The 17,024-nt window shown below is 33.3% G+C and overlaps 1 protein-coding gene across 1 annotated transcript in view; it reads left to right on the top strand.

Annotated features, from left to right (window-relative positions):
• scn8aa (sodium channel, voltage gated, type VIII, alpha subunit a) overlaps positions 1–17,024 on the top strand; it is a 72,853-nt gene that overhangs the window by 1,971 nt on the left and 53,858 nt on the right. Inside the window, 2 exon segments of the mRNA XM_073822879.1 lie at positions 15,050–15,208; positions 15,384–15,401. Coding sequence (XP_073678980.1) covers positions 15,050–15,208; positions 15,384–15,401 — 177 coding nt within the window.

Raw genomic sequence — 17,024 nt, 5'->3', positions numbered from 1 at the left:
TTGTAAGTCCACCATGAGTGTTTTAAAAACACGTTTTACCCGAGAACTACTAGTCTCAGAAACTACAAGTCAACGTCACTTCCCTGGTTTGAAAAAAGCACGTAAAAGTCCTCCTACAAGTTGACATGCACACAGATGTAGTAGGAGGACTTTTACATGCTTTTTTCAAACCAGGGAAGTGACGTCGACGTGTCGCCATTTGTAGTTTTTTTGACTAGTAGGGATCGGCTAAAACGTGTTTTTAAAACACTCATGGTGGACTTACAAATGTTCCGATGCAGCGTTTTGTGAGTACATAACCTATTTACACTACTGTACAAGTTTGGTAAGATTACTTGCACGTTTAGTGGTGCAATTTACGAGATACATCACATGTACCAATCACTCCTGTAACAAGCAATTCGAAAAACTCTAATATCTCCATAAATGTTTGACTAAGGTAAAAACAACTTCGGATGGGGTATTTACATGGGCTTCGGAGTGCATAGCAATGAAGTCAATTCTACTCCGAACCATCCCTTTAATTTATAAAAGTGATACCAACGACTTATATTTTTAGAAAAGATTTAGATTTTTATTTATCAAAGAAAAAATATTTGTCAGCACAACAATTGCCAACATATATAATTCTAATAATAAATCAGCATATTAGAATTATTTCTTATTTAAGATTAAGACCAAGTAATGGCTATTGAAAATGCAGCTTTGCATCACAGGAATAAGTTAAATTTTTAAGTATATTAAAATAGAAACCATTATTTTATATTTTAAAACATTTTACAATATACCTGTTTTTTCTGTATTTTTGATCAAATAAATGCAGCCTTGATGACCATAAGAGACATTGACATGATTCTTAAAACTTTTGAATGGCAGTGTCTTTGCTGTCATTTAGAATAAGTATTTTATTCAGCAACATGTTTAAAAACAAATCTTACTGGCCTCATGTTTAAACGTTAGTGTAGATTCACATTATGAACAGAATTTGCAGGATCCAGCCAGAGCTCACAATTAATGGTTAATCTATTGCATTTTGCCTGATGTAATAACATCATGCTGTGTGTTTACTAGTATTTCTGTCCTGTATGCCAACCAATGACTATTCTGATTTCCATTTCATCTTATAACTGCCTTTAATCATTTATGAGTGAAACCTCCAAGCCATGGACACATTGAGGCCACATTAACAATCTGGAGCTCAAAATTTAAAACTGGCATTGGAAATTTTGAATAAGCAAATGTTAAGATGTAACATAAATATGAAATTGTTACAATTCTAAACTTCTTGGATTCTGTTGGAGCTTAAAGGGTTAGTTCAACCAAAAATGAAAATCCTGTCATTAATTATCGTTAATAATCACCCTCATGTCAATCCAAACCCGTCTTCAGAACACAACTAAAGACTTTTTTTTAATGAAATCCGACAGCATTCTGACCCTGAAAGTGTTCTTGTAGCTTCATAGCATTAAGGTGGATCCACTGATGTCCCATGGACTATTTATCAATGTCCTTACTACCTTTCTGGGCCTTGAATGTTGTCAATTGCATTGCTGTCTATGCAGGGTCAGAAAACTCTCAGATTTCATCAAAAATATCTTAATTTCTGTCCTGAAGATGAACCGAGGTCTTACAGGTTTGCAACAACATGAGGTTGAGTAATGGAACATTTTAAATGTTATGCAAAAAATATGTGACCCTGGACCATTTAAGTAGCACAGTCATATTTGTAGCAATAGCCAAAAATACATGGCATGGGTCAAAATTAGGGCTGGGCGATTAATCGAAAAGTAATCGAAATCGACATTCAGAACCTATAATCGTTCAAATTTTTCCAGGACGATTATTTCGATTACTTTCCCTTTAAAAACACCGAGGCGCCAGAGTTCACAGAGGGGGGCGCGGGAGCTGAAATGCTTAGAGATAGAGACCTGTGCGTGACAGATTTTTCAGTCAGCACGGAATTTTGTCCCTCTCCCGCCTGCAAAAGCCTGCATTGTGGTTACCTATACATATTTTTTGAGTACATCGATCTTATTCTCAACAGAAAAGCAAGCATGGGCTGCTGTGTGCATGCATGGCAGAATGCGAGCAAACAATGCTCCCTGCCTATCTCAGTTCATCGCGATCTCATACAACTCTTATAACACAATGAATATTTGCACAATGAATATTTAACAGTGTCTACACTTCGTGTGTTGCAATGAGTGGATTCGTGCGCACGCAATATTAAGCAGTGCGCAAGAACTTTCGGTGAGTGGATTCTTGCATTCCAGAAACTTCCTATTCTTGCACCTGTTAATCATTTTGAAGTTATATTAGTTGTTCGTGTTGCTTTTGTGTAATAGATGAATAACAATTTGTATGTTTTTAGATATTTTATGTTTATATATTTCTATTTTCCGGGAGTCCCTCCAATCATTTTATTCTCCCGCATCCCGCACACACACGAGTTTCTACCCACTCGCGCATCAAGTTTTGTCCCGCGCCGCACTCTGTTTCTGTGCAGGTCTCTACTTTGAGGTCAAATAAAGATGTATAAAATGTTTTACTAATAATTTTATATAAAAATGTTTTTAAATCATATGCTTACAATGCCAATATAGGGCAATTAAAAAAAAAAAAATTAAACAAGTGTAATTGACAGTATTCTGACGATCCGGCGTTTCAATCTACAAATCACCAACGTTTACCATGGTTTTACTGTAGTAACACTGACAGTAACCATGGCATGGCAGAAAAGTAAAATATTCATATAGAATTTTATTATACTTATAATGTGTTAAATATATTAAAGGAGTAATGGAATATAATAACAATATATATATTTTTTGTAAGTCATTACAGTTGTTTGTTGTACATTTGTAATTATACTGAATGTCTTCAGGATGCTGTTTTTCATTACAAATTCTTTACCGTGGTAGTGGTAATCTACAAATGTATGCAAATGTATGAAAGATGAAGCTGTTGTTATTTTTACAGATACTCACAGAAACAGAAGCTGTCAACTCTGCTACTGTCAAATGTGCATTTCTAAAATCTAAAACTTGTGATATATATGCATACATACATACAAGAGTAATTTTATTAAGAAGAGATACTGCTTATTTTCATTGAAACATTGAAAATAATTTATTTTGTTTCCAAAAGTGCAAGTTATTTATTTTCACTAATTTAAGAAAAATGTGACTGTTCGTTTTAAGCAATGTGTGCTTTAATTTCAGTTGTTCAACACTGATGTTCAATAAATAATCGTAGATAGTTGATAGTGTGTGTTTCCTTCAATTATTTTAAAATCAAGTAATGCACCCTTCATTCAAAAATCTCTCACTTGTAATATGTGAGCATATTTACTGTACAAAACTTGTCAGTGAACTATGAGGGCAAAAAAAATATATATATATAAATATAATTAAATATAATTTTATTAATAAATAAAATAATCGTTCATTAATCGTAATCGAGTTAAAATGTTCAATTAATCGAGATTTTGATTTTAGGCCAAATCGCCCAGCCCTAGTCAAAATGTTTGATTTTTCATTAGGATATTAAGTAAAGATCATGTTCCATGAAGATATTTTGGAAATGTCCCACCATAAATATATCAAAACTTATTTTTTAATTAGTAACATGCATTACTAAGAACTTCATTTGAACTTTTAAAGCCGATTTTTTAAAAAAAAAATTAATTTTTTAATTTTTTTTGCACCATCAGATTTTTAAATTGTTGTATCTCGGCCAAATATTGTCCTATCCTAACATCAGCCATACATCAATGGAAAGCTTATTCATTCAGCTGTGATTTATAATTATTAATTTAAAAAAATTGACCCTTATGACTGGTTTTGTGGTCCAGGGTCACATATATACAGTGCCTTGCCAAATTATTCATACCCCTTCATTTTTTTCACATTTTATGTTGTTGCCTTTTGTTAAACTACTTTAAATTATTTTTTTTCCCACATCAATCTACACTCCCTACTCCATAATGGCAAAGCAAAAAATAAGTTTTTAACATTTCTGCAAATTTATTAAAAATTAAAAACTGAAAAGATCCCATTGCATAAGTATTCATACCCTTTTCTGGGGCACTCGAAATTTAGCTCAGGAGCATTCATATTGCTTTTAGATGTTACTACACTTCGAGTGGAGTTAAACTGTGGCAAATTCATTTGAATGAGTATGATTTAGAAAGGGACACACCTCTAAGAAAAGGTCTAACAGCTGAAAATGCATATCAGAGCAAAAACCAAGTCCTGAGGTCAAGATAACTGGCTGTAGAGCTCAGTGACAGACTTGCGTTAAGGCAATGATCTAGGGAAAAGTTCAGAAAAAAATCCGCTGCATTGAAGGTTCACAGAAGCATTATCCATAATGGAAGACGATTGGAACAACTAGGACTCTAGAAAATGTCTGCCAGCCCCCATCCAAGCTGACAGAGCTTGGTGAAAAGGTGAGGCAAAGAATGGCAGATAATTGCCAAATGCAGATGTGCAAAGCTTGTCACATCATACCCAAAAAGACTTGAGGCTGTAAAGGTGCTTCAACTATGTACTGAGTAAAGGGTATGAATACTTATGCAATGTACTTATTTCAGTGTTTTATTTTTAATAAATTTGTAAAATTTGCAAATCTGGTTTTTGCTTTGTCTTTATTATGGTGTATGGAGAGTAAATTGATGTGGGGAAAAACTAATTTAAAGCAGTTTAACATAATGCTGCAACAAAACAAAATGTGAATGAATACTTTTGCAAGGCACTGTAGTGAAAAAAAAACACTGCAGCATTTTGTGCTCCAGGGTGTTTTAATGAATGCACAGATTCTCAGTTACCAGTCATAAAACAGTGGCTTGATTTGATGTTGCAAATGAGCAATATCAAATGCAGGCTAGTCCTCAAACAGATTTTCAGGAGCGAGTTGTTGTTATGAGCTGCTGTCTACGGGTGGAAGATGAGGTCATCTTTTCTGTCTCAGGCGTAATGGAGACCAACAGGCTCAGCCCTGCATTCCTGTTTGGCTCGGCGCTAAGTGCAGTGGTGAGACTTCAGCAATGTCTGCCACACCGGACTTTACTAAATAATGCACACACTCGTTTGTGTGTTAATGCCTGTTAATGCGTGCATGTGTCGAAGCGTTTCCCTGCCTCTCTGCCTCCCTCTCTTGCTCTCTCCCTCCGTCTCATTCCTCTGCCTCCCTCTCATGCAGCACACACTGACTGTTATGTAACCGCCCGCTCCATGCACAGGAAGGAGATTTCAGTCTCCTGATGAAAACCTCATGGAGAAGCGTATGTGAAACGCAGTCTATGTTTCACACCAATTTAATTTTTATTGTAACAATCGCTCACGTTAGACCTTGTGTTAGAATTTTTTCAATATTTGGATGCATCACGTTTTCATGCTCGTCATAGATATCTTGTAGCCCTTGATGTTGAACTATCATGTAATCTCAAGGATTTAATGGCTCTGTGATTTGTACGCTTTGCCAGCATTGGGATCAGATCTCTCCGTATCCCATTGTCCCTTTGTTTGCAGACGCTAGGCTTGATTTGCAGCCTGCAGCAGTAGTGAAACCTGATTCTTGAGGCTCAGGGCAGCTCTCTTCATAGTGTAAAACCAGCTGAGAAATGGGAGCTGGCAGCTTTTAAATCCAGACCTGTGACACTATCAGAAGCAATTAGCCCAGGATGCTTTGCTACACGACCAACTGATGAACTCTGAGTCCTCCAGCACAGACGATACAAAGAGTTGGTTATATAGTAGAGTATGTTGAAAACAAATCAGTTGTGAGACAGAGAGGCTTTATGCATTTAGATTTTTTTTTTTATCCTGTGTGATTTACAGTGCATGCAAGGTATGCAGTTAATTAGTAAACCCAGATTTTTTTATTTATTTTATTATGTATTTATTTTTTCTAATTGTTTAATTTTTTTTAATTTATTGGTGTATTTTTTAATTTTATCTATTTTATATTATTATTATTTTTTTTTTATTGATATTAATATTATTGTTCTAGTTTATTTTATCTATTTCATATAATTTTAATAAATTTCATCTATTTTATAATTATATTTAATTTAATTTCGTTTTCATTTAATTTTATTATTTTGTTTGAGCACTGCATTATTTACATTTGTGACCCTGGGGCACAAAACGAGTCATAAGGGTCAAATTTTTCAAATAAATTAAATGAGTTTTCTGATGTTGTATGATTTGTTAGGAAAGGACAATATTTTGGCCGAGATGCAACTATTTGAAAATCTGGAATCTAGGCGTGCAAAAAAATCGGAATATTGAGAAAATCGCTTTTAAAGTTGTCCAAATGAAGTTCTTAGCAATGCATATTTATTTATTTATTAATTAAAATTTTTTTTTTCAAGTTAGAGCCATATGTTTTTGTATAGAAATAATGTATTGTTATTTTCAATCAGGAATTGGCTATCCATAGTTCATTTTAGCCAAATTCTGTAAAAACATCCTATACTTTTGTAAAATTTGATTTATATTTATGCATTTAGAATTTCTTTTTATCCAGTGTGATTTACAGTGCATGCAAGCTATGCATTAAATTAGTAAACTCAGATTTTAATTTAATTTAATTTAATTTGAATTTATTTATTTATTTTGATTTGTTGGTGTATTTTTATTTTATTTTATATATTTTATATTATTATTATTATTTGCTTTTCTATTTTATTTGATCCATTTTATTGTAGAATTATATTTAATTTAGTTTTCATTTCTTTTTTTATTTAATTACACTGCACTATTCACATTTGTGACCCTGGACCACAATAACAGTCATAAGGGTAAATTTTTTTTTTTAATAAATAAAATTAATAAATTAGCTTTCCATTGATGTATGGTTTTTTAGGATATGACAATATTTGACTAGAGATACAACTATAACAAAATCTGTAATCTAAGAGTGCAATAAAAATAAGTGCTAAATATTGAGATAATCACCTTTAAAGTTGTGCAAATAAGGTTCTTAGCATTGCATATTACTAATCAAAAATTAAGTTTTGATATATTTATAGTCAAAAATTGACAAAATATCTTCATGGAGCATGATCTTTATTTAATATCCTCGTGATTTTTGGCATAAAATAAAAAATTGTTCATTTTGACCCATACAATGTATTGTTGGCTATTGCTACAAATATACCTGTGCTACTTATGACTGGCTTTGTGCTCCAAGGTCACATTTTAGGTTTTCAATTTAAGGTTTTCATTCACATTTCTTATTTGAGGTTTGTTTGATAGGCTTGTTGTTGATCCAGAGTAAAGGGTTTGCAGAAAAAGGAGACAGAAGGAGAACGACAGAGATACAAAGCTCCATACGGGGTCATACATTTTAGGAGGGGCTCTTTAAATTGTGCCATGTAGGACCATTGCTTCTCCCTGTGAAGACGCAGCACTCATAGTAGGCTTGTCTGGGCTGGGAAAGGCAGGGTGATGCACTGCTTCAGTATAATGGCCATTTCACTCCTCCCTCACATCTGTTCACAGCCTTAGCACTTTAAACTCTTCTCATAAATACTCATCTTATAATGTAGGGATCTCATTTATTAGATATATACTGTACCTCAGTACATATGCTGTGAATGGACACATGCAGAAACCGCCTGTACATTTTCCCCTGTGCTTTAGAAAGAGAAATATAATAGAGTTATTCTCTTAATTTTAATGAACATAATTCAATCACAGGTTTGAAAGTGAAGCTCACTGCAGAGGTTTGAAATATTTTGTGGTGTATGAAATTAAATGTTATTGAATGAAGAGAGTTTGGCCTTGGATTGTGACGTAGGTTTCTATTGATGTGGCTGAATTATTGGATCTGAATCTTTTCACTCTTTTCATTCATCAGTTGCTGCTCTGCTTGTCAGGCTCTTTTACATTAGTCACCATCTCTGTCATTTGTTTTTCATGTTTCTCTCCTCTCCATGTCTCCTGCCACAAGTTTGGTCGGTGCTTCACCTGCATCTTTTTATTTATTTATTGTTTTAAACCTCACTTACTTTTTCCTGCTCATTTAGCATCATCCTGTACCATGATCTCTCTCTCTCTCTCTCTCTTTCTCTTTTTCTGACTCGTTTTCTGTATGCTTTCATTCTCCATGATGCTTTTAACAGGGTTCCCATGGGTCATGGAATTTCTGGAATATCATGGAATTTTAAAAGCTCTATTCCAGACATTGAAAGTCAGGGAATTATGTATTTTTTGGTCCAGGGATTTTTGTTTGTTGCCTGAAATTTTAGTTTCCATGTATCAAAATGTAATTTTTCTTTACTGTTTCACACACTTTGCATATTTTTATGGTTAGGCTATTATTCAGTGCCATTTTATTTTAATGCCTATCACTTAAGTCAAATGCAGTCACCAGGCTGTACCTGATAACTAAGGCAAACATGCCAGGAAAATGTCAATTTCAAGAGCTTTGGCTACAAAATGGCCACTTTCAAGACTGGGTATTAAAAGTAGATGATAGAAAGCAAAAACTTAATGTAAAGAAATAATGTGAAGACTGAATGATGAATTGATTTCAAACAGAAAATCCTTCAGAGCGTTTAACCCCTGAAATTATAAAAAACATGAACATTTCTGTTGAAATAGTACAGAAAAATATCAACGCGCATTTAACGGGTAAAAAAAAAAGTGTGTGTAAGTTTTGTATTAAAAATTTCTGTCAACAAGTAAATAAAGCTTGCAAAAGGAATGAATATGTTCATTATAGGTCATGGAAATTCAGCTTTTAAGTCAGTAAAAGTCAGGGAATTTGACATTTGGCTTAGGGTGGAAACCCTGTTTTAAGCTTTGGTTGGAATATTCAAATAAATGCATTTTTTTATAATATTTTTAAATGTTTATAAATAAGTATTTTAATATATATTTTTAATGCATATTGCAGTGTAACAGCATTATTTAGAAAAAAATGTGTGCATTTTATCTTGATTTACATTTGTTAACATATTGCAATTCCTAGTTAGAAATTGTGAGAACTATGACTATCCATTGTTCATTTGAGCCAAATTCTGTAAAAACATCCTATAGTTTTTCCAAATTTAATTTAGATTTTATTAGATTTTTTTTTTTTTTTTTAATTTCTAATTAGAGACATGTTGTATGGAAAATGTATGAAAGTAATTAATTTATTTATTATATCAGGCTTTGGCTATCTATCATTCATTTTTAGCTAAATTCTGTAAAATCCTGTACTTTTTTTTAATTTAATTTGATTTTTGTTACATTTCATTAAATTATTTAATTAAAATAATTTTTACATTTTATTTGCAAAGTTTCTAACAGACATATGTTTTGTATGGAAATATGTATGGAATTAATCAATTAATCAATCAAGCAAATAAGCAAACAATAAATTAATTAAATAATTAAATAATTACAATCAGGCATTGGCTATCCATCGTTCATTTTAGCCAAATTCTTTAAACACATGCTATAGTTTTATTAAATTTTTTTTAATTTTTTGGAAATTTCTAGTTAGAGACATACGTTTTTTGTATTGAAATATGTATGGAAGTTATTTATTTATATATATATTTTTTAAATCAGCTGTTGGCTATCCATCGTTCATTGTTCAAAACATCCTATACGTTCAAAAAAATAATATATTAGATTTTATTCCATTTAATTTAATTATTTTTTTTGTTTTATTTTATTTTTGAAGTTTCTAGTTAGAGACATATGTTTTTGTGTGGAAATATGTATGGAATTAATTCATTCATTCCTTCATATATTTTAAATCATCCATTGGCTATCCATCGTTCATTTTAGCCAAATTCTGTAAAAACATCCTGCACTTTTTTTAAATTTAATTTAGATTTTTTTTATTACCAATTTACTTCTGTAATTTTATTCTTTGTTCATTTTATTTACTTTTCTATTTTGTTTTCTAGTTGGAGAGATTTTTTATTTTTGTATGGAAATATGTATGGGAATTATTTATTTATGTATTTATTAAATTAGACATTGGCCATCCAATTATTATTTCCTTCCTCGCCTTTTTTTTTTTTTTTTTTTTTTTTTTTTTTTTTTTTACCCTAGCTGCTGGATTTGAAGGACATTTGTCCAAAGAATTTTCATTCAGTGCCCAAGGCTGGGTCCAGTTTATAGCTTTTTATAGCTTCTACCTTTTTTTTCAAATATATTTCCCATTGGCTTTTAATTGTCTTTCTTGTTGCCTCATTCGTTCTCCATCTTCCTCCCTTCTTCTCACTGCTTACTCATTCCTCTCTGGGCTGTCGTTCTCTAGCTCTTCATCTCTCTTGTCATTTTTGCTTCTCCATTCTGGATTATAAAATTTTCAGTAGCTGTGCAGCCCGTCATGCATTAAAAAGAGGAAACCCACATGCACTTCTCTTGCATGTGCACGCCCTGTACTATAGCAAGCGAATACTGAGAAAGGGCAAATGTGTTTTTGTTCATATATGCGCCACTTCTCCATTATTTTTTTCATCTCATGTTTCATCTGCGGCCGAGTATATGGGCTGCTGGTTTGAATGAGTCTTCTCCTGTTTTGTCCCCACAGCATGCAGCGTGTCTCAAACACTGTTGGGGTTGCTGAGCAGTGAGCAGATCTTTTTTTTTTGACTAAGCAGGTCTCAGTATGTAGTTTACATGGTGGCCTGATTCAGTCTGACCCAAATAGATCCAGCTCTTCTCCATCTTTAGTTACTTATACAAAGTGTTATTTACTGAGCTGTGCTTCTTTAACCTAATTTGTCATATAATTTCCTCTGAGGAGTTTCTGCATGTATGGTGCAGATGATAATATGGTGCTGCATAGACTCTGCGCTCTCCGTGGTGCTGAAGTGGGTTTCTCAGTGTTCCACTAAACTCAAGCATGTAAAAGGAAGTGCAGGGGTGAATCCCATCTCTGCAAATGTGAGCGACCTCCCATGAAACTTTGATGGTAGCGAACATGTTTTATTTAAACAATTATGAGGTTATCTACTGAAAGCCTGGTGAGCTTACGCTGGCTCGTTCATGGTCTCATATAAATTCTGGAAGATGTTCCCGATTCAGTCAGTAGTGAGAAGTATCCAGGTAAAACCAGGAAACAAAAATATCCAATGTGCATATGTTGTTGTTTTTATTGATGAGTAAGTAAGATGAATTTCTTATGGCTTGTAATGCAAATCAGTGACTTTTTTTTTTATAACAGTATAGAAGACTTACTTAAATATGCATATAAAATATGCATATTAAAAGGCATAGAAATATCAGCTGTCATACTGTCTCTCCCCATAATATTAGTAAGATGACATTTAAATGCTTAGTTTTATTATCAGGCCTCTGTGGTTTGAGACATTAAGAGATGCAAATAAATGTTCTCTAAAAGCTTGTTATATTGTGATTAATTTTAACACACACATGCACACATGAATAATCAAGTAAACCTAAGTTGCTTCAGACCAGCTAATTTTAATATTACAATGTGAAAGTTATTCTCTCATGTTTATTTTCACATAAAAAATTATGCAGCAAAAAGATGAGTGCGAACCTTTTAGAATTCTGCTAAAAGTTGGAAAGAATGAAATAATCAGAAGGCATGTACTAAGTTCTGTAACAGGTTTTCAGCAAAGTTTTAGTCATGATGATAATGTAAAAGCTTTAGAAATGTATGTATTAAATATTCTGTAGGTTTTGTAAGGTTACTAAGCTTGTATGTGTATTTCTTTCCTAGAATCACTAGTCACTGAGTCACTAATGCTTCTCCAAATTCTCTGGTGTGCTCTGCTATTTTGAGTTGTTTAGTCACAGCTCAGGGAAGATCATTTTCTGTTAAGGTGGTGAATTCTATGCTGTGTTTAAGTTACAAAATAGATTTCAGTCCTCTTTCTTTATTTTCAAACCTACATGTGACGTTAATGTTGTTTACTCTTTCCATCATTATTTGGGTACTTCAATGGTTAATGATGAAATGAAAACATCAACATTAACTCATTGATTCTAGGAAAGAAATGCACATACAAGCTTAGTAACCTTACAAAACATGTCATTGCAAATCTTTACAACTTTTTCCAGTTTTTGACAGAGAACAAATGGATTTTTTTTAATGAATATCTGGTTGGGTGATTTAATTACAATAGCAGTACACTGTGATTTAAATAAAGTAAGGAGAAGTGTCAGCAAATAACTACAAAGGCTTACTGATAATTTAGTTTTTGTGAAAAATAATATAATATTTAAAGGAGGAGTTCACTTCCAAAACAACAATTTACAGAATTTTTTTTTTCACCCCCTTGTCATCCAAGATGTTCATGTCTTTCTTTCTTCAGTTGTAAATAAATTGTTTTTTGAGGAAAACATTTCAGGATTTTTCTCCATTATGGTGAACTTTAATGGTGACCCCGAGTTTGAACTTCCAAAATGCAGTTTAAATTCAGCTTCGAAGGGCTCTAAACGATCCCAGCCAAGAAAGAAGGGAAAAGAAAAAAAATACAATTTATGTACTTTTTAACCTCTTGTCTAGCTCTGCATGAATTCCGGTTCATAACAGTTAGGGTAGGTTGAAAATCATCCTACATTGCTGTTTGTTTTTTGTTTTTTTGGTGTTTGATCACTTTGTAAACACTGGGTCAGTACTTCTGCAGTGATGTAGGATGATTTTGAAGTTGACATACCCTAACTGTCTTGAACTGGAATACACAGTTCATACAGAGCAAGACAAGACAGTCATTGGAGGATAAAAAATATATAAATTGTTAATTTTTTTTTTTTTTTTAGAAAATAACTAATCGTTTCACAAAATAAGATAGGGCTGCAACAATTAATCGAACGATGTTGTGAGGCGCGTTTAGTCAATGAAGCCAGTACTTTGATTAGTAGTAAATCCCCATCACGTGCGATTTTCAGCGCGATTTGGCGTGGCTTGTCAGTGATTTACGGCGGGGTGTTTGAATTGCCGCTCCAGCTGAACGCACGTGATGGGGATTTACTACTAATCAAAGTACTGGCTTCATTGACTAAACGCGCCTCACAACATCGTTCCATTAATCATTGCAGCCCTAAAATAAGACCCTTCTTCCTCGGTTGGGATCATTTAGAGTCCTTTGAAGCTGCATTTAATCTGCATTTTGGAAGTTCAAACTTGGGGGCACCATAGAAGTCTACTATATGGAGAATAATCCTGAAATATTTCTTAACGACTGAAGAAAGAAAGACAAACATCTTGGATGACAAAGGGGGTGAGTGAATTATCTGTAAATGTTTGTTCTCTAAGTGAACTTCTCCTTTAAGCAGTATTAACAGTATATTTGTGGTGGACACTATTACGCTTCTACTGTATATATCACACTCCAGTCCAGTAGGTGGCTGAAATAATTCGTACGTTGCTGTATTTTTATTTTATTTGTTGTTTTGAGATGTTCTTTTGAAGTAGAAGTGAAGCAGTCAGTCAAACACGATTATTGCAACCATTTTAAAGAAAAATCTGTTTTGTTGTAGCTTTTGGAGAAAGGGTGCCACCATCTTGAAATACAACAGTGCAGGACTCTAGACTCATTTTACCCACTAGTTGCTTTTTCGCAAACAACTTTCTCAGTTGGTCGCAGGAGCACATTTTTTTTTTCTTTTTCTTTTTTTACCCAAGCATTTCTTTGTGAACACACAAATGTTTTTGCTTTTCACCATAATTTGGATGAATATCCAACATTAAACTGTCTACATCACATTACACTACTAAGTTTTGATCACGGTATCCCAAATGTTGTTTTTCTAACACAAGGTGCAATGTGATGTAAGCAAACATTGCTTAATACAATATCATTGATTTCGCATTGTTACATCATACCTTTCAGACATATTTGCATTACACTGGCTTGTTCACCAATGGTTCTATGTAACACATTTTATGTTTACCTGTGAATACAATTAGCTTACCTGCTGTTAACAGGACAGTCTTTCACTAATCACCTTTCTGAATGGTCAGGCTAGTGCTGCTTCCTCAGGAAAGATTATCTTTCTTACATGTTTTAAGTCTTGTCACTTCATTCAAGCGCAAGACAGCGTGAAAGAGATTTCAATGCGGAACTTGTACGCTGTAATAGATAATTTCTGTACATGAACATGCAAAAACCACAGCTCGTACGGCGCACAAGTACCAAATTTATTCTTCATAAGCAAATGGATACAAAATTATGTCTTGACAAGTAAACGCACATTGTTTCCGACCCACTCTTTACCCCAAACCAGATGATTCACAGCTTTCTCCGCTTGTAACGGTAGTACCACTCGGTCCCGTTGCCATATCGGCTCAAATGCTTAAGCAGTTGTACTTATTATGGGTTTAAAAGTGCTTTCAAGTTCGTATTCCTCCATTTCAAAACAACCTTGTGTACAAAAAGTAAAGAAATGTTTATAATGCTTTACTGGTCGATGGTGCAAACTAACCCTGTGACGTCACATGCTTTGGCCCTTGCTTTAAAAGCTACAACAAAACATCCCTTTTTCTTTAAAAAGAATATTATTTTTATTAAAGTGGAAATCAATACTAAATAATGTCAATTTGACTGAATGTGCTATATTAAAAAAAAGTGTACTACTATTATTCGTTGTTGGGTCAATTATTTCTTTAAACATCCTGAAGCCTCATGTTCATGTTTAAATTACAGCCGTGCTGATATTCAGATCACTGTTTTGGACTAGATAGCAGCACTCTCAACCAAAGAAATTTGAGAACTGGAACTAACTGTTGTGTAAAGATTGTTATATAATCATCTTCAGCTTTATTGTACTCCACTGACAATGTGGATGTTTTGCATGCAGACTTGTGGATTTGCATTCTTCTTGTCAAAGAATATGATTTTAATTATTTAGTAGTATATAAAGCAGTATGTCTTCATTATGATGCCTTGTCCTCCAGAAACAGACGATGGTTTTCAATATGAAATTATTACTTCTTAACGTCCAGTTGAATAAGTAATAATGCTTCTCTGTGCTTGCAACTAATCTTATGTTTCTCTTTCTCTTTGTTGTTCTGTCTTTGTCTTCTCTCTGGCTTGTTCTGTTTTTTCTCTCTCTCTCCACAGACGTTTATAGTCCTAAATAAAGGGAAAACAATCTTCCGCTTTAGTGCCACACCTTCCTTGTATATGATAAGCCCTTTTAATCTCGCTAGACGGATAGCGATTAAAATTTTGATACATTCATATCCTTTTTCTGCTGTTTAGATGTATGTGATGATAAATGTCCATTGGCTTTCTCTGCATGTAAATATGTAATATGTCTGCTTATTGCTAGAGTGCATGGGATGGTCAGGACTAACGCTAAGAATTCAGACTAATATGTTGTAGTTAAACAGTGTGTTCCTCTGTGGGACTGTAACAGCATATCAGTGGGTGTGGATGTAGGTGTGAATTTTAGATGCTCGGCAACTGTTTTGTTTGACAGTAGAGATGCCAAATAGAGAGAGAAAATGGTGGAGCTCTGTCGCCTGTTTTCAGCACATTGTGTCCTGTTTTGATGCTGAAATCCATGACCAAGGACATCGAGTTGAGTGGCCGTATGCCATGCAGCAGCAGTCTCCCTATTGGCCAATATAGCACAATTTAAAAACGTGCTGTCTCCCTATTGGCCAATATAGCACAATTTAAAAACGTGCTTTCTCGCTCTGACCATACAGTAGCATTTGTTTGATTTGAATTCTGATGTTAGTCATGCCACATTAACTTGCAGCTCATTCATAAAACATGTGAGTTACAGAGGCACTGCAGTTAATATTGAGCTGAATGGATACAAGTTTCAGACATGCATCACAAAGATTTGAACCATAATGCTATGCTCTCTCCTCTAAGGACTGATTGACTAATCTGATGGTTAATGTGGTTGTAGTCCAAAATTATATTTTAACTGCCTGCATAAATGATGCAAATGAGCTGAAAAACTCCCTGTTATGCTTTACTGTAAGCACGTTACCTATTGTTATAGTTTTTTAGGGCTGGGTAAAAAAAAAAAATCGGTTTCTCGATTTTAATCGATTCTCATTTTTATGAAATGATATTGATTCTTAAATCCCATAAATCGATTAGTCTAACCTGTTTTCAATGAATGAACATAACATTGTTGCACACCTTCCATCCAATGAATCACAATAAGCTTTGTGCTTTGTTACTTTTGTATGAAAGAAAGACTTAGATTTCAAATTCAGTCCATTATATTGCAATATGCAAACAATAAATGCCATTTTGCCATTCTTTTATGTGAGTGACATCGCTATAGCGCTGCAGTTAAAGAAGCGGCAACGCAAAGAACGTGTGAACTGATCATCTCCTCCGCTTTAATACTAGTTACAGCACAAAATAAACATGAATGAACATCCGAAGGTATGTTAAAAGGAGTACAGCTTACCGAAAAACATATCAGTGTTTCAACTGTGCAAAGATGTCAGTATAACAGCTTGTAAACTGTCACATTTACCTCAGAAAAAAAAACATATTTAGGGACCATAAACTTGTTAGTCAGCTAGAAAAATGAACTCTAGAGAATATATTTTACTAAATATATGTACCATGTAACATTTATTATAATCTTTACTGTTTTTTAATATTAAATTTACGTTTGAATAAATCCATCAAGTTTTTATGACAGCCACAATTTAAATGTTTATTTTCCAAATAAATGAATTGGAGTAAAAATAATTGTAATTGTTAGTATTATAACTTTATTATTATAAAAACTTAGTGTTTGAATGCATATGATTTAATTTTAAGCCCCAATATTATAATGTAGTACCAAATGGCTGTCATGTATATTTTACAGCATTAGTTAAGAGATTTTTTTTTTTTTTTTACCTTGAGAAAATTTACCATGCGCTTTACCTGATATATATCCAAAATAATCAATATTAAATCGAATCACAACCTTATGAATAGAAATCCAACCAAATCGTAAAAATTTGTTTCAATACACAACCCTGCAGTTTATAATTTATGGTGTATAAATGAACATTTGTTCTTTATTTGTTAATTTAGTGGCAAACATTATGGAAAACATGCAAATATTTTT

This window comes from Garra rufa, chromosome 18, assembly GCF_049309525.1.
Source record: "Garra rufa chromosome 18, GarRuf1.0, whole genome shotgun sequence".
NCBI classification, from domain to species: Eukaryota; Metazoa; Chordata; class Actinopteri; order Cypriniformes; family Cyprinidae; genus Garra; species Garra rufa.
This window is presented reverse-complemented; position numbering and strand designations above follow the sequence as displayed.